This window comes from Fusarium vanettenii (genome assembly GCF_000151355.1).
Source record: "Fusarium vanettenii 77-13-4 chromosome 14 genomic scaffold NECHAsca_131_chr14_4_0, whole genome shotgun sequence".
Lineage (NCBI taxonomy): Eukaryota > Fungi > Ascomycota > Sordariomycetes > Hypocreales > Nectriaceae > Fusarium > Fusarium vanettenii.
Window position 1 is genome coordinate 5762 of NW_003315759.1, and position 22085 is coordinate 27846.

At 48.0% G+C, this 22085-nt stretch overlaps 6 protein-coding genes across 6 annotated transcripts; 3 read left to right on the forward strand and 3 right to left on the reverse strand.

Annotated features, from left to right (window-relative positions):
- Window positions 1–2864, forward strand: NECHADRAFT_88533 (uncharacterized protein; the record flags this gene model as incomplete). The annotated part of the gene is made up of 7 exons (XM_003039249.1): window positions 1–47; window positions 249–587; window positions 666–937; window positions 991–1361; window positions 1418–2067; window positions 2120–2475; window positions 2515–2864. The coding sequence occupies 7 exons, from the start codon at window positions 1–3 to the stop codon at window positions 2862–2864; spliced, it is 2385 nt and encodes a 794-aa protein (XP_003039295.1).
- A 2405-nt stretch (window positions 2865–5269) lies between these two features.
- On the forward strand, window positions 5270–5953 carry NECHADRAFT_88534 (uncharacterized protein; the record flags this gene model as incomplete). The annotated part of the gene is made up of 3 exons (XM_003039250.1): window positions 5270–5552; window positions 5642–5749; window positions 5805–5953. The coding sequence occupies 3 exons, from the start codon at window positions 5270–5272 to the stop codon at window positions 5951–5953; spliced, it is 540 nt and encodes a 179-aa protein (XP_003039296.1).
- A 1424-nt stretch (window positions 5954–7377) lies between these two features.
- NECHADRAFT_88535 (uncharacterized protein) lies at window positions 7378–8867 on the forward strand (the record flags this gene model as incomplete). The annotated part of the gene is made up of 2 exons (XM_003039251.1): window positions 7378–8199; window positions 8253–8867. 2 exons carry the CDS (start codon window positions 7378–7380, stop codon window positions 8865–8867), a joined length of 1437 nt encoding a protein of 478 aa, XP_003039297.1.
- A 5402-nt stretch (window positions 8868–14269) lies between these two features.
- Window positions 14270–15075, reverse strand: NECHADRAFT_88536 (uncharacterized protein; the record flags this gene model as incomplete). Its single annotated transcript, XM_003039253.1, has 3 exons — window positions 14270–14320; window positions 14364–14972; window positions 15025–15075. 3 exons carry the CDS (start codon window positions 15073–15075, stop codon window positions 14270–14272), a joined length of 711 nt encoding a protein of 236 aa, XP_003039299.1.
- Window positions 15076–15535: 460 nt separating this feature from the next.
- NECHADRAFT_88537 (uncharacterized protein) lies at window positions 15536–16247 on the reverse strand (the record flags this gene model as incomplete). The annotated part of the gene is made up of 3 exons (XM_003039254.1): window positions 15536–15634; window positions 15693–16009; window positions 16064–16247. The coding sequence occupies 3 exons, from the start codon at window positions 16245–16247 to the stop codon at window positions 15536–15538; spliced, it is 600 nt and encodes a 199-aa protein (XP_003039300.1).
- A 2544-nt stretch (window positions 16248–18791) lies between these two features.
- NECHADRAFT_88538 (uncharacterized protein) lies at window positions 18792–19233 on the reverse strand (the record flags this gene model as incomplete). The annotated part of the gene is made up of 2 exons (XM_003039255.1): window positions 18792–19079; window positions 19123–19233. 2 exons carry the CDS (start codon window positions 19231–19233, stop codon window positions 18792–18794), a joined length of 399 nt encoding a protein of 132 aa, XP_003039301.1.
- Window positions 19234–22085: the final 2852 nt, after the last annotated feature.

Consider the following 22085-nt stretch of genomic DNA (forward strand, 5'->3'; position numbering starts at 1 on the left):
ATGGTTGACCTTGAAGGAGGACTTGGCTCATCTCCACAAAGATGTGGGTATTAATCGGTGATGAAAATAACTTCCGATGCCGTATCGGCGTGGAAGCATGGAAGCTTAATTGATCAGGGGCAGCCCCTTGCATTTCAGCGTCGTAGCTAAATTGGAGCATGCCCAATTTAGTCAACACGGCATTTTGAGAAGCCGCCAAGTGCCGCTTTGTAATATTTGCAACTTGCTATAATACCGACCGTTGGCAGGCTGGTTGGCAATGTGAGTCAAACTACCAAACAACAATCATTCGACGCATTCAAAATCATGGGATTCAAAGTCATCATCGTGGGAGGCAGTGTTGCTGGCCTGTCGGTGGCCAACATGCTGGAGCAATTCGACATAGACTACGTCCTTCTCGAAGCCTACCCGCATATAGCGCCTCAAGTCGGTGCCAGTATCGGCATCCTTCCCAATGGCTTCCGTATTCTCGACCAACTGGGGTGCTTTGAGCCCATCCTTGACATCGCTGGAGAATGCCGCTATACCCTTGGCAGCATGCGAGGACCCGACGGGGTTCCGATCACTGCCAGCTCCGAGACGAGTTTGTCAGTCCATTTTGAGAAGAGGTAGCAACAGGCTCCGCGCGCAATTATTGCCAGCCACTTAACTAATCATAATGGTAGAGTCGGATATCCCTCGATCTTCATCGACCGGCAGATGCTTCTTCAAGTTCTGTACAACAATCTCAAGCACAAAGATCGAGTCTTGACCAACAAACGAGTTTCTCGCCTTGAACTGACCGAGAACCTGGCTCAGGCTTATACCCAGGATGGCTCCATGTACGAGGGGGATATTATTGTGGGTGCCGATGGCATTCATAGCGCAGTGAGGGACGAAATGTGGCGCCTTGGAAAGGAACAGAGCCCTGGGTACTTCTCAGAAGATGAAAACTCACGTACGTATCACTGCAGATGCAGTCATGTTTATTGCTGACCTGATCGTATCAAGAGGTCCCGGTCTCGACCAGGTGTATATTTGGAATCTCGAACCGGCCCCCTTGCTACGGCAGCCGAAGTCAGCAGATGGTGTTGGGGCAGGGCCACTCATACCTGGTTATAGCGGCTCCAAAAGATCGCGTCTACTGGTTCCTATTCGACGGCCTCCCTCAGACAAAGTATGGCCGGGATATTCCGAAATACTCACAGACCGATGAAGAAGTACTGGTAGGGGCGCGACGTGGTGACCCCGTCACCGAGGACTTGACCTTTGGCGACCTCTACGACAAGAAAATCATGTCGACTCTAGTTCCACTTGAGGAATATGTATTTGATCGCTGGCACTATAAGCGTATCGTTACGATAGGCGATTCAGCCCACAAGGTAAATAGTGGCACGCATGCACTGCATTACACTTTGGCTAATAACGCGTTACATAGATCGATCCAGCTTCTGGCCAAGGCGGTAATGGGGCAATAGAGTCCGCAGCTCTATTAGTGAATGCTCTTGTGCGGCAACTGAGGTCGACTCCTCAGGGTCTCTCTGGCAATCAAGTCGAAACCGCACTCGCAGAAGTCCATACCCTCCGTTACGAGCGTTCCAAGCGCCTGGTTCAACAGGCGCACATGCTTCAAATGATTGTTAGCCAGAGATTCCCATTTGCTCCTCAGTTGCTGAAGCATATACTTCCGCTTTTTGGCCCAACCGCCTTTGCCGACGTCGTGGTCCCGATTTGCGCCGCCGCTCCTAGGATCGAAGGTATTCCTGTCCCACAGCGACCTCACTTTGTACCATTTGAAGATGAACTGCCATCAAAGCCCATCAAGGGTGGCCTCTTAAGTAGAGTGCCATGGGCGCTGGCATCCAGCAGTCTTGCGGTGTTGGTATGCGTCGCCCTTAGAAAGAGTCACATTGGTGCTGGGACAGGAGTCATCCTCAGCACCCTTCAGCAATGGGGTGCTGGAGGCATGTTGGCCAAGTTAACAGGACAGAGCCCAAGGGAAAGTCTCGTCTCCAATTTGATCCCGACTCTCTCTACGTGGCTCATTGAGGGTTCGCGGAATGGAAACTCCCTCAACCCCCTATCTTGGTTTGACCCCCTCTGATCATTTTAGCATTGTCCAGTGACTGACGTGAAAAAGGACAAGGGCCTATTCGCTCATATACACCATATCTGGGCCAACCTCAGTGCTTCCACTCTTCTGCCTGTCATCTGTCCTTTTCTCAACCCAGTCCACCACATCCAGACCAGTCGAGCCTAGCGTTGCCCAGTCCGTCATTCCAGCTGTCGCACTCGGCTACATCGCGCCAACGGTAGCAGCATTATTACCCATTCCAGATACAGAGATCAGGAGCCATGTCGGTAATGTTTGGCGAGCATTCCCACTGCTTTGTGTGGTCTTTACCAAAGGACTCAGTACAGTCCGTACTAAGCAAAACAAGACTACCGCCCATGAGGATGCTCAAGACAAGCCCGACGAGCCACTTGACTTTGCCAGTGAGTCTGAGATTCAATTCTATAAGAATCATGATATAGCTCCTCTCAAGCTGGCTTACGGTACTACTTTCACCCTCTGTGTCGCTATTCCAGTTGCCGCGAAGCTCGCATCAACTGCGGCCAAACATGTCTTCGGAAGATGGACCGAGTCTGGTCTCTCTCAAGTATTACCCCCTGCTGTGAACATTGGTTTCATCAGCGCAGGTTCGGGTCTTGTATACTCGTTATATACTGCATGGGAATTGCGATCACTCGGATATGTGGGAACAAAGGAGGCTGTTGTTGGGGGGTTGTTATCACTCGCTACATTGAGCCTAGCTGGACCTGGTGCCTTAATAGCAGGCATCTCATACTGGAGGGAGCATGCTATCTCTCAGTTGAGTATGTAGATGTGGCCAATAATCCCCGTTTCGCAGAACACAAGCGTTCTAAACACTTTTCGACTTGAAGCTTCACGTTGGATATGCCCCGTTCTTGCAGAGCTCCTACATGTTGACAATGGCCAAGGCCATGGTATTGATTACACACGCGTAAATAATCTATATTATTTTGCACCGATCAGGTCAAAATCAACTGCCTCCCGTGCGAGCTTGATCACTAGCTGAATGGCACAAGTAAGGTACTCTAGTCTTCTAGCATTTGAGTCGCCTGGCTTTTGCCTGGTCTGAGATCCCAGATCAATGGATGTTATCAAACGCTTAGTAACCTAGAAACACGTTAGTCGAGCCATTAATCTATAGAACTCTTAACATAGAAAACTTTTAAGTTTTCCAAAATGTCCGAACGCATTTAATTAGGATTAATATCAGCCTTGACGACTTTAGCAAACAGTCTTAAACACGGCCACACTATGGCCGACCATTGTGGCTGACCGTGGCGTGGTGAGTGGTGGGGCGAAATCGTGGCACGTGACCCAAGATTGATTGCTCTGGGTACTTGGCATGGTCGTAATTGCACGCATCGCAAACCGCGTCTCAGGAGTCCAGCATCGTTTCACAGCATTAGATTTAAGCCACAACCTTGATCTTAATGAGTGGTTCGTAAGTTAATCTTTAAGAATTGACCTTGGCGCCTGTTTTATCATCTTGGGGCAGAGATGACGTTATCTAATACTTTAAGCTCTAGGGTAGGTACGCCTCTCAACTTAAGCAGACAATATAGTAGCTTGTACATAACAATACCATATTATTGCTAACATTCGCAACACATAAGCACTATTTAAAATTAAAGCAATTCCTTCTTATCTTCTTTCTGCTATTTTCTTTTTCTATAGGGAGTGTGACGCATGTGCTTTGCTCTCTCCGGCAGGCCATGTATTTTACACAAATGTGCACAACCATAAATTGAAGAGGAAAACTTGCTTCTGGGAGGGCTGCTTAAGGAAACATCAACTACCTAGATGAAGCCGGAAGTTCAGCAAGGCTGATGAGGCGATGACTGGAGGGTTGGAGTTGTTCCAAATAAGCTCAATAACCGCGACAAGGAAGTCTTTAACTCTCAAGCAGGGTGTAACAGAACCACCATCTATCAGGTATGGCAGTCATGATTGGGCACGTGCATTGGAATAGAGTGTGTGATGTTTTTATTTCGTGCCAATTTCGACTGCTATTATTCTCATCAATCGCAATGTAACCGTCTCGAAAAGCTGACCGAGATTCAAGAGGTCTTATCAGAGCTCGAAGTCCCGATGATGAGAGGTAAAAGTGCAACTGTTGTTAAAAAGGCTGCACAAGGCTAGGGGACGGAGGGCTCGGAGCAACTCAACCAAAATAACACAGTCGGAACACAACCAAAGCTTATACCCAAGCCTCAATAATACAGTTACAAGTCAATGAGGGTTACAACCATATAAATGACGGGTGCAATAATATAGCATAATAATACAACAAGGATTGCAACACAGCGGGGGGTAAAAGTGCCACTCAATCTTGTCCGAACCCTCATCATATGGTCATATGAGGAGGCATGCCAAGAATGCCCCGCCACGGTAGTCAGCCACAGGTATTATTAGATAAGATCAGTGCGGCCTTACCCTTTCCCGGCCCCTGGCCTAGGTCTGTCCAAGAGACCCGGACATTGGTAACGCGACTCGCCTAGGCCCCGGAACAGTGCTAAGAGGGTGACATGGTTAGCCTACCGTAGACTTAATGTTCTTTACTCTACTAATGACGTGGCCCTATTTGTGGATTATTGCTTCTAATATCTGATGAATAGAGGTTCAAAATTAGTCCTTTGTCCCTAAACATGGCAAGCAAAATGATCAAGCCTAAGAAAAAATGGCGGGCTCAGACCTGCGTTCGCGTCCGCTTCAGTGTTCTTTGTCTGCTCAGAGAAATGGCAGACAAGGGTGACTTGAGTTATCCAACCAATCTTAAACACAGACCCCCTAAACAGCAACTCCGTTGCCCCATCCTCTATTCAGCTATTACTATGCATAATCCAATTCCAAGCGGATAAGAGAAAGATGCCTGCATGCAAAGTGCCAACTGGACCCTATCGGAAAACGGCTCCACAGAGGACCGCCGCGACGTCAAGAACTGTATCCTTTGTGAGATTGCAGGCGACTGAGCCTCCCGAACTTTTGCGGAAGCTGCCCCCAATAGGAAATGATTTATCATAAAAGGCAATGCTGTTGGTGATACATGGCAGCCATCACCTTGTGGTCAAAAAGATCCCGTAGCACAGGGATGAATACATAAAGGCAGTGTTTCCCACCGGCAGGAGAGTGCTTTCCAACCAAGTCTCCACCTACTATAACCCTTGCTTCTTGTTGTTCTATTCCACCCATTTCGACATGAACTTCACGGGCTGGGACTCTCATGTACCAGGTCAAGGGGGCTCCATGTACTCCTGGGTGGTCCCTTACGATATTTCGTGGGGGCATCTCCAGCACTATCGCCCTGCTCGCGTGAGAGGTATGGGCGACGCGGTGTGGTATGCGGACTTACAGCACATCGACGGGCTATCATCCGCGGAGATGAATCTGTGGTCAACCCCAAGAACCGACCCCTCGGAGTCTACGATGCCAACTGATGGGCCCTCCGCCGATTCGGCCTCAGAGGAAACTGATTGGGATGGTATTAGCATGGCGGATCTTCGATCAGCTGCTAGTGATGGAGCCGCATTGGCTATTGACAAGATCATGGGCTTACCCCTTGATTGGAAGCGTTGCGACGCATGATTCCAAGCAAGGCTAGCTTGGATGGGATTGAGGATATGCCTAGATTTGATTTGGCAGACCTCGAGATGGTGCACGAAATTGGAGCTTTTGACTGTGAGTCATTCCAAGGACTTTCAAGCTTATTTTCCTGCGTAACTAACGAATGAAGTCGACCCAACCGACCCAGGAGAATATCTTGGGGATGCCAGTCAGCCTCAAGTCAATATCGGTATCTTGCTGGCCAAGTGTTTCACCGAACCTACCTTTGGGTGGGGAGCTAGTTATGGCCTAATGGCTAAGTTAGGGGTTAAACGCTGATACGTCCGAATGAATGAGAAAGGATTTTGTCGTTATGGTAGTAAAGCATGGGAACAATGACTCTTGGTCATGTTATGGTTGAAAATTGAGGATTATATCGAAGAATACAACGCCGAGTTGGCTTTATGGCTAGCCAAGCTTGTCATTTACATGTCTCGTCACCATGGCCAGTTCCCATACTACGAGACCTACTAGAACTTCTTCCAGGACCCTTGGTTCGCTTAGAGACGGGCGGAATAGCGATCTCATGGGTGGGTGGCCAAGAAAGCTAGGATGAAAACTAGGTAATTGAAGAATGATTGCTCTATCGCGCTTTGTTTGATTTGTGGGATTGGAACCAGAGTCTAAATTTGAGTGGACTTCCTGCAGCCTATTGTATTTTTTTCGACCGCATCATGACCCACGGCCATGAGGGGGAGACTGGTCATGCGATGAATGTCTATTGAGTTGATGTGATTGGTACGATGCCACTCTTGGTGCAATGAGTTTACATGTCAAGAATGACTTGAACTAATAGGGATCTATGGACAATTTGTGTTTTGTCCTGCTTTTGTGACCGCTAACTTGGCTGCAGGAGGGCTGGTCCTTCAGACCATGCACGACCCCTAATTAGAGGACCATGTCATGAGCTGTCGCGGCCGCTCAATGTAAAGGATGAAGAGGCTATTTAATTTAAATGAGAGAAAGGCATTTGTATCTACACTTAATCTGTCGGCACCGCGGACCAGTGCAATAAAATTTGTGTCTGCTCACCATCGTCCATGGCTGGAGCAACTGATGTGGGGGAGGGGCGTGATCATGGATGGCGTCAGGCGAGATCCATCACCTTCATTACCTAGGGAGAAGAGGAATATTTCGACGTTTGAAATTGAATGTCGATGAACTAAAGCAATGGTATATAAGGTCACTAAATCTCCTATTATTGCCAACAATCAACATGCCACCATGGGTAAGATTCGTTAGTTGACTGCCAATGGGGGACGCCACGCACTCTGTCAAGGTCTTGGATGAGTCCGTCCACTTTGTCTGACACTTCAATCATGACAACGAAAACATGTTGAAATGTGAATCGAAATCCCTCTAATCCACGCCTCAATTACTGGCGCTCAAACGACGTGAATGTGAAAATTACACGGAGATGGAGCGCCCGGAATTTAGGATTTTTCCGTGGCCGTTTGTTCTTTGTTTGCTTGTTTTTCTTTGTTTACCTAACCACCATTCAACCGCAAATTGCTGCCTGCCTCCTACCTCTTCCGTCACCATCGCATCAGACTCTTGGTCGCAAGATCGTCGCCGCCTCGTACGTACCCAGTTGTTGGATCTTCATCTTCATCTTCACGGTACATCGACTCTCGCTGTCACCGATCGCGCATCTCCTGTCCCACAGCCGATCCAATCGTTCATCACCGACCGACCGATCCAACATGCCCACGCCGGGTCCGAAGAAGCGAAGGCTGAATGCTGTGGATGATGTGAATGCCCAGGAACTCGCTCGACTTCCCAAGAAGGGCGCCGCTTTGGCTGAACAGATAAAATCCACATGCGGCAAATATCCTTGGGACATCGCTGAAGGGTTTGAGCCACTGACTTGGGGCATCAACCTTCTCGAAGACATTAGAGCCCTGGTCAACCTCGCTCGTGGCACCGTCACCATCAACCAGGTCCGTGGAGAGCTGCAGCGCCTTGCGGGCTTGCACGAGCGCACCGATCGAGTCAACAAGCTCATGAAGGCTGATGTCGTAGCCACCAAGACTTGGGTGGCTGAGAAGATCAAACGCGCCGAAACTGAGTCCCCTGAGCCTAGCGACAAGGATGAGGACAAGGATGGAAATACTAGTCATAGAGAGAACACAACCGCAGACGACACGTCCGTGGGCGACCAACCTGTGATATCTCCTCCCGATGCTGAGGCTGGGCCGATCGTTGGCGGTGGCAAGGAGAATGAGCAAGGCCACGAGGAGTATCATGCCCGCCCCAACGACGAGCCCATTGGGAAACAGGTCCAAATGAATGCTGATGATCAATACCTCAATACCCAAACCCCGATCAGACCTATCGGCGACATCGACACTACCAAGTCGATGGAGAAGCAGGTCAACTCTGGTATGGCCGTGGCCAGAAAGCATTCTCTCCCTGCGACTTCCCCCCTGTCAGCCGCAAAGCGCCAGAAGACGGTCAATGGTATCGCCAAGCTAAACAAACTTCAGCCCAGATCCAGTTTTCAAACCAACGCCGAAGATGAACAGGTTCGTGGCTCTCTCCATGTCATCAACACACACTAACTCCGTGGCGTGGGTAGATCATGGATAGCTTCACCATGTGGCTGAACAAGAAGGCTACCGATTTTGCAACCCTCTCGGAAAATTCGAGAGTCCGGCGGGGCTCGATTGAAATGCGATACAAAGAGGCGATGGAAGAGGCGTCGGGTGCCCGAGGCCAACAAGTCACCGAGCAGGGGCTCAAACAATCAGCCGAAGCTCGTCTCAAGGCGATCAAGGAGGATCAGACGAAGGAAACAGCCGCCTTAGCCCAGCTTCTGAGTCTGCAACAGTCACACTCTGGGGTCATTGGTGATGATTTGACGGCGGTGATCAAAAAGATGGAAGCAAAGATCAAAACTTCCAAGGAAGATCTTGAAAACGCTGAAAAAGACACGGCGGCCCGCGTTCGCTTTCTGGACAAGCTCAGCAAGTCTATTGAGACGGCTGATAACAACGCTGCTCGACTGAAGCAGGAATCAGAACATCTTTCCAGGGACTTGGATGAGGTGAAGAAGAAAGTGAACCTGTCGTCTACGGCCAACATGTTCTTCAAGTATGGTCTTGACCGTACTATCGAGGCACTGGAGGAAGACTTTGGCGATATGAAGGACTGGGTTGAGCGGAAGATTGCTGGAGAGAGCCGGAATATCTAGGTCATGGCTAGGGATAGGAACCAGCATGTCTGAACACCTTGCTTGTAATTCTATACGCGTTGGAGTTGAGCGAGAATGACGGACACGCCCTTTGGGTTTGGCGTTGAGTGGACATACTGGAGGGCTTTAGTGGCCCTACGTAATTACTACACATCCATCTGCACAATAGTATATCCCCTCTTGTTGAACAATCCTCTTCTCTACAGAGAGCATTTGCAAAATAACAAAAGCCTGGCCCGGAGGAGGGGAACTCCGATATTATTGCTATTCCATCGCGCTAATCGAGGCTCCCTTCAGTCAAAAGTAGCCCTCTCATTAAAGCACAATCGATTATAAATATTCATTTTGTAACTATTTAGTGATATACTGGGTTTCAGATGTCATTCATGGTCTTTCATTTATGACTAAGACTGCTATTGATGATGTTTATTTTCCTGTATCGTGACCTACGCGAAAGCTGTAATCTGGACTATATAGCATGGCTTTCATGGTGCATGGTCGCACCATAGACCATGGCGATACCATGTGCCATGGCCCCGCTATATATACAATACCATGTCCCATAGTGCCACCATAGTCTATAGTAATATAATAGCCATATCATAGTGCCATACGAGACAAACACATGGGGATCACGACTGTGATCCCAGAAACTTGGGCTTTACTACGCTCTGCTTACATTCCCCCTTTTAGCTCAATTTCGGTATTTCTGTGAAGTTGTTTTTCTAAGGGTGTTACGGCAAGGGCGAACAGTTTAAATCTAAGGCCCTATCTACCTCATGATAAACGATGGTAGCTGGCCAGACTATGCAAACATCCTACTTGTAGGCATTCATAGGTTATTAGCATGAGTAACATGGAAGCAATCTACTCGGCTCAAAGATCAACAGACCAAATATCATCTCCTCGAATTAAGGCTTTGCATTTGATCGACCGAGGCGTGAGAAAACATGCGATTAATAGAACCACAGACCGAATCTTGAACCCTTGGCGATATGGGGTGATATAAACTCGAATATTATCTACCCACACCCAGCTCCGGGTCAAGAATATCTCTTGATTTTAGACAGAAGAAGAGGGACTGAAAATGCAATCAACGTTTGCCTGACAGGTTACTCTCTTTTTAATGTATGATGATGTTCATTTTGGGCGAGGGTGCCCAGCAGGTTTTTTGCGTCCCAAGCACGGGTCTTTTATGGTACTCTGCGGGTCATGTAGGAGTTCTTTCTGCTGTATCATGGCACTGTTCGGCGGTGTGCACCTTCCCTCCTGGGCGCCCAGGAGTCCAGCTATTTCAGAGATAGGTCGTTTTAAGATGCTTGAACGTAAAGAAAGCAGGCTTTGGAAGCTCTTTTCTCACAATTTTAGAGTGGTGGGACCAAAAGCGCGTGACTTCGGATCTGGTTGGTGGGAGGACATGTCCGTCCTCCAAGACAATGCGCCAGAGCCATCGTAATAATTTGAAGGTTGTGGAGGTATAACCAACTGAAAGTTTTCGGGTTGTTGTCTCAACGATATCTCCATCGGGCACAATATGAAGGAAGACACTGAGATTTTTGGTGTCATTCTTATGAGACATGAACTCCCTGCCGACAGCGGCGCCAACCTTACCACTTCTTCTGCATAAAACGGAGCTCCTGGACGATATGGAAAGTTAGCCTCTGGACGAGTCGTGCTGGTCGGTGTTTAATGGAAGTTGTGAGTAAAGAGAGGGTGGCACAGCTGCAGCTACTGTCGCAGTGTAGAATCACAGAACCAGTCATGCAGAAAAAGCCTTCCCAAGGAAGCTGTTAGAGGCCGAGTCTATTCCTTTCTCCCGAGAATAGGAGCCATAGAGTGTTCAACATGATCATAGACACCGATATATTGTTTATCGTATTTCCATATACCTGATGTATAAACAGAAGATGGCATGCATCTGAAGCTGGGTGACTTCTTTGAAAATACTTTGTTTAATTTTTGTTTCCAAATCGTCACTCTGAAGACAAAGAAAAACAACAAATGGCGGGGGCAATTCGAAAGACAAATCGAATGTAAATGAACACACAACCTAATGAAATCGTCTCGTCATACGACAACGACCAATTTGGCGAGGCATCTGACTATGCTTGGGAGTTTCAAAAGCCGGCAGGCTGTGGTCATTGCGGCATAATGACCTTGGAAATTATTTAAATCTCTAACCTGAGGAGTCCCGCCGAAGGTGGGCTGGATCTATTTAACGTTGACGCCTTGCCTGCATCACGAGGAGTCGGCAATCTCGTACAAAACGCACAATCCCATACAAGGTTCCCTTGCAAGATTTGACAGTCAATTAAAGGCCATGGTTCCCACCGACGTACCAAGCACGTGAACTATGCATCCATGCCTGACCTGAATGCGTCGACTTCTGTGACATGAAAATGAGCCTGCATACGAATAATCAGCCATCATAACAGGGCTGGTGATCGTCGAGGGAGGTTGGCAACCGACTCAATGAACTATGGTAACTACATACTTCTTGCCTGACATAAAGGCCACGTTTCTTCAGGTGCAGCGTTATTATTTCTAACCGTGGTAGTCATGATGAGGCTGGTGAGGAGCGCCCTACTACGCCAATGATCCATCTTGTTGCCTAGTTCTGGGTAAGGTATGAGAGTGGGATATTAACGCCCTCAAGCAATACTATACACACTGAGGCTGTGAGTTCCCAAGTGCGATCACATAGTTGATGTGGTAGGGAAACCTTTCGAGGCTTTTGAAACACACGCCCGAGATGTCCTGGAAGGACCATGGGCTTTCTTTCTTTACCTATCTATGAAGATATCGGTGGTCGGTTACTTCGAAGGGTTGCTCACGGATCCATAGTGGTTTGACATTAATGAGATGCGATCTTATGTCATTCACTTGGTCGTGCTCTCGTTGGTGTCGATCGCCTAATGTTGTGGTGAGAGATATCATTTGATTTTTGCCGATGCAATGGAGAATATTAACACTACTGTCCCAAGTCTCCACCCGTTGTTCTAGGTGTATGAAAGATATTTCATTGGCCACGTAGTCACTGGGCCTTGAGGCGCTCACAAGTAATGACTGAGGAGACTGTCATGGATCATGTCTTGCCACGAATAGTCCTCTAAACGCGCATAGAACCCAGCAACACAAGATCTGGCTGTTCAAGAGCTCCCTGGTTAAAGGTCGAGGAGATTGAAGTGGATTCTAGAAGTCAGCAATAAGTCTGGAAAGTGCTCGTTGTGTTAGGGAGAGCGAGTGGAGTACGGAGACTATCCCACACATATATATCTCGACATTTGCATGGAAGTTTGAGAACTCTCAGGCCATGATTGTGAAATCATCGTTAAGGGATTGCAGAATCGCCATTCCACCGCTTGCCCTGGAAGGATATCAAGACACGACCTGCCACCATAAGACAATGAGACCATCTGAGCAATGCCGCAACTTCTTTTGGTCCAATTTTACCCGATTTTAACTCAGGCCAGACTTAACATTGCGTCATCGGGTCACAAAGCTCTAGCAGTAAACTCCAGCTATGTTACGCTCCATCAAAGAGCGAACTAATCGCATCGATTGGAATCGGCGTTAGCAATAGGCAGCCACTATCAACAACTACATTCAATAGACAGCGAAATATTTCAGGTTCCAGTTCCCAGTGTCGTTTGTGCTTCATCAAAATGCTGCCCGCCCACTAGTTCTCAGGTAGGCTCCGTTGACAGGGCACTCGATGCCAACTGAAGCCAAGCGGTGGGGACCTAATTGAATGACGACAACATAGAACGAATTGAGGAAACTGCCAAGACTGTAAATTGATCCCACGAACTATATTCTCTTATGGTACATCTCTTCCAGTCCTTGAATCCACACAAGCACGTTCCAAGTGGGGGATGCTGGGGTATGATGCCATCGTTTTGGACAGCCGTGAAAACTAGCAATAAGTCTTGTTCAGAGGGTGGCTAGACCCACCAGAAGTACTCGCTCCATCCAGCCTGGAACAAGACCTGGCTAGAACGAGAAGTAAGAGAAATCTATGGGAGCGGCAGGACTACCAAGATCTCAGTTTCAGGCCATGGATTCACAGATGATGTATCATGGCGAGGTTCATATGCTGTACGAGTTCTGTCCATCAGTTGTTTCTGTCTGCTTGCATGCTTGAAGGGTCTCCGAACTAAGTTAGAGTATTTTAAAGTTGGCTGGAAGTATATAAATGTTGATGTTGAATGTCCTGACGTGTACTTTGGGTCTGGCTACGCAGGAAAGGCTGCTTTGTAACTTCGGGCGCAATCTAACCTTGATGGGCCGACTTCCAAGCCACGTGATGAGAGAATAGTGGTCTCTATGACTCAACTTGAAGATGAGTTTGATACTAGTATATGAATTGGAACTTATAAAAAGAACTTGTGTTTGTTCTTATGCTGCATTGAAATTTCTGGGAACCGAACAACTCACACGCTTCCCAATGCCTCGATCATGTTCCTAGTGTCATGGCTGGAGGCACACAAGCTTTTCGCTACGCATACCTAAAGGTCGGATTAGCTACTAAACGATTGTGATCTGGCAGAGTGTTCTTCGAATTGTTGTGAAGCTATGGTCCACAGAAGAGGCTCATTGCGATCTTCAAGCTCACCTCTGCCCGGATACTTTAAGTGAAATGTGATATCAGGAGGAACGATATTGGAAATCTCATATGACTGGCTATATATGGTCTTATTGCTAATAGCAAGTGAAAGAATCGGGGCATATTCTAAGCATTTGAGATAATCGAAGCCTAGGATTTACGGTGATTCTTTAGAACAGCTCAAATTCTCTTACAAAGGGGAAATTTCTCATTTTGGAGAAGGTATTTAATGAACTTGCACCATGAAGTGTGAAAATCATTCTGAGTGCGAAAATTCCGACGTCAAATAAGATGAGGATCACCTCTGGCATTTGACACTATTCGGTATAAAGCACGCCACGCACGGATAACCATGCTTTTTGCTCTCAGAGGCATCAGTAATAAAAGAAACGAACTACAAAAGACGAGGCAAAAACGACTAATTGTATCATTGATTATTTGGCGAGAGAGGTAGTCAAGCTGTTTAGTCAGTCATAATCTTTGACAAACTAACCAGATGTGAACTGAATGGGATTCTTCAGACGAATAGCGATAAGCAGCTTTGTAGGTGTAAGTCCGATTCTCCCATTGAATACCCCGGTTGCATCTCATCGGCATGACTACTACTCACTGTGTTAGCATTAGGTTCTGGTGCTATGATTCGTTGCGTTGACAATGTGTTCTTTATTATTGTTGAAGCCCGGCCCTTGATGGGCTAACTGAGCCAGGAGATCGACATAAGTACCACGCGAGGCGTAATTGCTCCTATCATTGTCTCATGGTCTCCAAAGGCCCTGAATCACGTCGACAGACTAACTCAACGATCCTCAAGTGGCGGTATCCCGTAGTCTGCATTTCCATACAGAGCCTGCTCGTGGAATATAGTAAGGAGAACTTTTGAACTGGCTTACTGTGTTATGTCCAAGTCCGGACTGTTGTGGCAGTGGGTGAATAAAGGCCGGTCTGAAGAAATCAGTTCCAAGGGCTGAAGAGCCTGCAGGGAAGCCCAGGGAAGACCGGGGCGGGGTGGGCAATCCGGGAGGAATAAAGGATGGGGTGATATCAGAGATGGGCCGTCCTGGTGCCGCCGGGACGAAGAGAGGAGGCGGTTGTCGGTGTCTCTCATTGATGCTGAGGCCAGAAAATGAAAGACCCAGGTCATCGTCATCATCTCTGATCACAATGGGTGAGCTCCGGGCCCCAGGTCGTGCACTATTTCGACTCACAGTGGCCGGATTGTTTTGTGCTTGGCTTCTTGTGGTTTCTGGCGTCAAGCCAGCCGCGATGAGCTGATTACCAGTATCGCCATTCCAGTCATTTTCCAGCCAGTTCTGGGCAAAGGCAGGCCAGTTGGATGTCCATCCTCCATTACTAAGATCGATTGACGTCACAACTTGCTTCTCAACCAGCTGGTTAAACAGACGTTGTAGTGTTGTTTTGATGCGAGGGTAAACGAGCGATGGGTATTCCGACTCGGGGAACCAGCAGTTGAGGTTCTTGTTGAGCTCGTTGAACGCGGCCTCACCAAATTCAACGACTTGGTAGTTTCATCTGTTGATTAAAAGTTCTTACCTGGTCACAGTTTCGCTTATTGACGCGATATTTGGCCATGTGTCGAAACATGACCGTCTTTGCACCTGCTGTTTATCGTTATCATACCCTTGAGGAAGGCCACAACAGAGCCATTCAACCATTCATTTCGTAACAAAACGAAGAGTTGGGAGTTCCTCCATCTCCCCCACTAGGAAGACTAGACAACCGGATGAAAGACCGGCGAAGGGGATATATCACACGCACCGAGTTTCTTATATCCTTACGGGAGTGAGACACCGTCACATATATCATCCGCTTTTCAGTTTTAGGAACATTGGCAAGGCTAGGTCTAGAATCCTTGACGTTTTATATTGGAGCTCCTATCACGATCGGGACTTTATGCGCGCATTTTAATAGCAAGCTAGTTATGAGTAGCATTTAATATGCTTGGCGAGTTATTCTTCTAGCCTTCTACAGCTATCTAGTCACTCATAGTTAACCGCTAAGATGTCCTTCTAGTTGCAGAAATGCTGTCACGACACCTCTACAATCACTGGATCTCAACAAAGATGGTATGAGTCTTTCCGAGGCTGTCAAGCGCCGCAATAGCTGCCGCAAACTTGGGATCATCACGAACTGCTTTTGCCTCCTAGAAGCACATGTCAGTCAGCAGGAGCAACCTCAATATCTTGGTCTGGGATATTTACCTCAAGACTGTCCCATCCAGTCACACCTAGACCAGCCTTCTGCCCATCACCGGCGCTGACACCACCTGCCGTCTCTTTTCCTGCCGCCTTGGCAAGGTTCTCAAAAGCTTCCCTGGCCTGAGCATGCTTGCTGGTGTCGGCGATCTCAAGGACTGAGAACTGAGTGATGGGCTTCGGAGAACCATGAGCCGGGGGTTCCGAGACCTCAAATCGAGCTACAAACGGCTCCGGTCCCCCATGAGCCTGGAATTTGGCTTTCCGCTCCTTAGTCCACGACGAGTTCTCAAACGCATCGGCGTCCTCGGCGGATTTGAAGACTAGGAGTGTATTAGTACCAGTCCCAATAAGTGAGGTTAATCTTTTAAACCTACTAATGCCCTGGAAAAACTTGAAATCAGTCGGAGGCACACCATCCTCAATCAGAATTGGACCAGCCAACACATCGAGCACGCCTGGCTGAGCCTTCAACTCGGCCTTCTGGGAGGGCCAGTCTGCAAGGACATTTGCCTTGTGCTCAGCGGGGATAGTCGGGACAACGATCGCAAGGAAAGGCATGGTTAATGCTTCTGGGATGATTTGAGAGTTGTCGAGGAACGAGTTTGTTTAAAGTAGGTATGTAGAATAGGAGTATACAATGTATGATGAATTGAGTGTTGTGGACAGTGGCTCAATGAAGACATCTTGAGTAGTATTTAAACCTTTGAAGAGTAATTGACGACCTTTGTCACGGCGTTCGGGAAGATATTAGAAGCCGAACCTGTATCCATAAGAGCCGCAAGCTAGACGAACAATGCTGCGCCACGTACTTAGAGGCAGGGGTCCCCCGTACTTGCAGTATCGGTGTTACATGAATGTCACAAATCAGTAGCGTAAATGAACTTATAACTAATAGAAGCAAGAGCCGCTCAGTCAGCGGGTTATTGGCGAGGCCGATAATCCGCATAAAACTTCCCTGGCTGGTTTCCTTGTAGCTTTTTCTGGTTGCGCCTTTTGACATTGAGGATCCTTTGGGAACTCGAGTCTGCCCGGATGGTGGTGCGAAAGTCTCCGACGACTGGAAGCTAAGTTAGCATAGCTTAATTTGTCCGGCTGAATGCGGACGACATTGCCATATCTAAGGTGGAATTTTACTTAGAGATGTGTCCTAACACGCCTCTTATCTGATGGTAGCCAGAAGGGACGCGACTTAAACGCCACAATGACGACCCGAGAAAAGAACAAAGTGGTTGGAACAATTCGTTGCAGGATACAGCTGGAATGCGATATAGGAGCACGGCTCTATAATGACGGGCCTAGGATGGGGCAAAACGCGGCTCGAGACCGTTTGCGAAAGATTCCATTTTCATGACAGAATCTGACTGTGACCACCGCTCTGAGGAGAATTAGCTGTACTGTGCCAGTCAAGGGCTATGAGACACTAGCTCAAGAGCTTGGCTTAGCTTCAAGCTTAGCCACTCTCTTGGATTAAATTAATCAAGCAAATGGACCGGCGCCCCTGCGCCCACCGTCGATTTTGCCGAGCCCGACCTTGGTGCTCATCAAGCTCACGGCGTTAGGCCTCTTACCTGGAGCCCGACAACTCGTTCATACCCTGGACCCTGCCTGGGAGCCCCGGGTTTCGGATTATAGCGGTGAGCTGCTTGGGGGGGTCGGGATGCCGCACCCCGAGAAGAGGAGATTGACGACCCGATCCCACTCACTTCAATTTTTAGCTCTGTACGTCTTATGCAACGAAAAGTATAATAAAAAGTCCATAGATAAGCTAATTCAGAAGCTTCATCTGCTAGATCCAACAGGCGGCAAAATCAGCTGCGAGTGATTAGGATAAAGATTTAGGAACTCTTATATTAATCGATATTTAACAAGTTTCTTAAGTCTATTTCAATGAACTGCTTTCTACACTAATTGTACCTATACAATATTTATAATTGCTTCCTTATGCTATGCAAAAATTAAATACTCCTCTAGATTTATGATCTAATAGATACTAATACTAATTCTCTTAATCTTCGGGCTTAATTAACCCATGAGGGCTAGGCTGTGACTATAACAAAGAATAAATATTTAATACATTATAATATTATAACCTTTGCGTCGCCAAATGCGCGCAAAGATCACCCGTGTTGGTGGCAAAGTGGCTCCTTGCTTCGTTGGGCGAATCAATCCCAGTGGTCCTGCGTCGTCCAAGCCTGAGGCTTCCTCTGCAAGCTGTGGAGGCCCCAGTTATCAACGACTTTTCCATGCTTGCTAGTTCAACTGATTGCCTAGCAGACCCAGCAGATCATGTCCTGTTTGTTGGTGTAAACACTCATGGACGAGCTACAGTGGTTGTAGGCCCGGGCGCATCAAAGAGAGCACGTCCTCGCCGGGATACTCATAAAAATCTAGGTTCTGGTAGGTGTGGTTGTGTGTCCGGTTGAGTCGCATTAGTTGTTGTTTATGTTATCGTTTTTACTCTGCCACTTCTGCCTCAAGGTAAGTCCAAAGTAAGTCTGCTAAGCCATGAGCCACCAGATCGGAAATGCCCAAAACCCTTGAAGCTTGCACATTTCGGGCCCATCCTCGTCCTTATAGCCGTCTTTAGCACAGTTCGCCAAGGCTTTGTGCGGCGAGTCGGCGTGCTTCTTAAGTGTCGCGCTTATCCTTAGGAGTGAGGATACCCTCGAGAGGCAGAACTAGACCGCCTCGAAATTCTGGCAAGGAGGGCTCGGGTTGCATCCCACTGCTGGGCCCGTCTCCTGTTTGAAGTCTCCGAACTCGACCCGGTCCTTAATAATGCTTGTCACTTCTTGAAGGGTTTCCCAGAAGTTGTTCTCATTACTCTGCGTCGCCTTGACAGGCATGACCCCCTCATGCCAGCCGTCTACGTGATCAGCCGTTTCGTCGCAAGTGCCCTTCTAGTCTCACTGAGAGTTGTGTATATCCTTGAAGTAATGAAGGTGCAGTCCAACGACTTTATTTACCGACCATCTTGCCACTGGGAGATGACACATGGCCTCCTTAGTGGCGGCCCTCCTGACCCCCCGGTATGCTGCAAAATTTCCTTCGCAGCCGCTGTCAATATCTTCGTATTTTTCCAAAGTCTTGTCCAGTATATTCTTAAGGATTATTTGGAACAAGAAGGTGCCCAGCGCGACGGGGTGACATGATGAGTCGTTCGATACGGGAATTGTTATGCAATAGGGGGTTACGTGGATGAATAACAAGGCAAAGACCAGTCACGTTGACTTGTACAAAGGCTTGAACTTTGGCGGCACCTCTGGCTAGGCCGCCGCCTTTGGTAAGGTCTCCGGTAACAGTGGCATCTCTAGTGGCGATGAAAATGACTCGAACCTCTCGGGCAGGAAGAATTGTCCCCGTAACAAGTCGTGCGCCATTCTTGACGAGCTGGCCAGCGATGACGGCATCATAGGCGACTGAAAGGACGTACTTTTCTTGAATATCTCGGAGACTTTGGTACATGTGCAGGCACGGCGTCCAAGTCGATCCGCGAGCCTGTGGTAGAGCCAGACATGGACATCTTGAGGGGCCAGTTTGGCATGATGAAGATGCCCGCTATTAAAAAGATTGTCCCCCTCCTAGGCGTGGTCTTTTCGCCCGAGACTCCTATTTACACCACCTCTTGCAAGGCTGTCCTATCCGTTAGCCGTGGAAAATTTACAAATGTCTTCTTTGTTAAAGTTGCAGTCGGGCCCTTGATGGCTGAGATAACCGAGTCAGAAGACCGCAGCGAATCTGGTGCAAACGTGGTCAGCTTCACTAACGAGCACGATATCGACCGCATCGACTATAACTAGGACTATCCTACCGTTGACGACCGCCCGGACATCCTATCCGCTAGCACTAACGAAGGCAGGTACTATCTCGGGTTCCTCAAGATGGTCAAGAATAGGCCTCCCAACAAGTCCGGCTCCATCGACGCGCTAGTCTCGTATTGTTCCAGGAATTTTTCAACAATGACATCGTCAAGGTAGTCGACGATGTTGCCCAAACAGCCTACGATCTTCACGGCCAATGGAACCACAGAAATAGGTACTTAAGTCGCGGTTGCGGAAACGGCAGCTGTCTCCGTTCGCGCATCAATATCACCGAGACCAAGGCCTCCCTGGCTGGCCATGATCATAAAGGATTGGCCTTTGTGGGGATGACAGGTTACGGTCGAAGCCTTAGCTTATTCGCATCAATGGTGAAGACACCAGGAGTGACCTTGTAGAAGGAAAAGTGTATGTTCGTGTACTTGTCCTTGTTCGAGACGCCCTTGCTCCAGGTTTCAGAGACTGTAAGGGGAGAATAGCTCACTGTTTCCTGCTGCTTCTTATTGCCGCGTACCTTTTGGGGCTCTGGGGGCGTAGATAGCATTGGAGATGAGAGGGTTGCCCTTGGACGAGCAGAGCTCCTTGCCAGGCCAGATATCCCTGTATCCGACGAAGACCTCGGGGGCTTTTAGTGGGCTCCTAACTCTCCCTGGCCATCAAGTAGCTGTTAGAGGTAATTCTCCCGTATCAGTCATCATTGTTGATGTCCACAGAGCGACATTTTAGTGTCAGTGTCTGGCTGCCGCCGGATTGTGCAATGTTAGCACCGAGCGTGTAGGAATGAAAATGTGGTGCCCGTTAAGGGGCTTGGGTGCTCTACAGCCGAGCAGCTCTCCTGTCGTGCAGCAGATGTGCTGCAGAGCTTGACGTCGCTTTTGTACTCAAGCTACTCAGCACTGTTTCCACACCCCCTGGCCAGGCAAGCGCAGACGTAACCTCTCGAGCGTCTCGGCACGGAAAATGTCCGACGCCCTGTCTAGAATAGTTTACCTACTAGCCTCTCGAGTCCAATTTGATGATGTCCATGATGGATTAGAGTCGAAGGTAATTTCTCTCTAGATAGCGCTCATGCCTAGACTCTCGAGACATTTGGTATCATTGAGGGATTCCTGCATAGGACTCATGTTTGCCTAAAGGTAGGCAACAGTCTCTGCAGCTTAAGAAGATAGAAAGGTGGATAATTCTTTTTTTCTCATACGGAGGTTAGAGCAGCTAAAATACCTATAAGAGATTAGATTTTTATAATATAAAAGCTAAATATAACTCTTCTATTATTATAGAAATTTAAATAAGCTATTATATTAATATCGGGTTATAATATTATAATATGTAGAAGATCTATTCTTTATTATAGTTATAGCCCGGCCCTTGATGGGTTAACTGAGCCCGAAGATCGTAGTGTTAACTTCACATAGACAAGAGTTGCCAGTCACGCTGGGCAGAGGTAGATGGCCGAGACAATGAGAAGAGGAGAGGGACAAGAAAACATGGTGCCCAGCCCCAAGAGAAGAGGTTACTGTTCCAAAGTGACTGCGCCACTAAGAATAGGTCCACTAGTTACTTAGCTCAGTTGCTTCAATTCACCCTTTTCAACAGTTACCTACCCTGACCATAGCCTCGTCTGTCCGAAAACTCATCAGAACATGCATATCAACTTACGGAAAAACATACCAGGTCTCCGCAGCCAGTGTCAGGGCCTTAGATGTTATGGACAGCCAGCAGAGAGTCCACTTGAAGCTGCATAGCCTAGAGGCGCATGGAGGTGTAGTAATTGGAACATTGTAGGCATGTGAGGAATGAAAGGGGATCAGAGTTTCAAATGCAGCACGAGTGACATAAGAACTTGAAGCGGCAAAGGACTAGACTGGGCCCGACGCTGTGATGAAGACCTACTATGCCATTCTACTGAGGTACCTATGGCTCGACACTGTACACTGTTGTGCCATCATTCATGGCAATTTCATGACCATCTATTACCCAGAGCATATATTATTCTTTTTCCTATTCTAGCTGATGGGATCTGTTAGATGATATTCTCCGCCTTAATTGCGGTTAGTCCTTATATACATGCCTCGATCAGATGCTCCGTACGTACGTGAGACTCGAAATCTTCTGCACCAGCACTGTCAGCTACTGTTAGATAGGCCTCCAATATCCCTGCATCACCATGAGACCACCCACTGTTCGGCACTCCTAGCTGCGAAGAGGCATGGATAGCTCGGCGTCGTAAATGTGAGTGAGTTGGATATGCTTAGTCGGAAACCATGCTTGGCAGCCCAATTTGCCTCTTGTGCTCCCCCCCTGCTTTCCCCAATCCTTTTAGTAGGTTTTGTTCGATCAAGGCTTTTCTCTCACTCATACGACCGTCCTGAGACACAACATCACCATTGCTGAGACCCACACGATGACAATGAAGCATTATCTGTGGCTGATGGCCTCTTGTCATATTGTCATTCAATCCAGTTGTACAAAACCTGATGAAGCCTCAAGCCCTCCAGCGGCACCGATGCCTTTACTTGCTCAGCTCAACGCCAACAAGAGCCTCATATTGTACGACATGTGCCGGCCTCAAATGCGA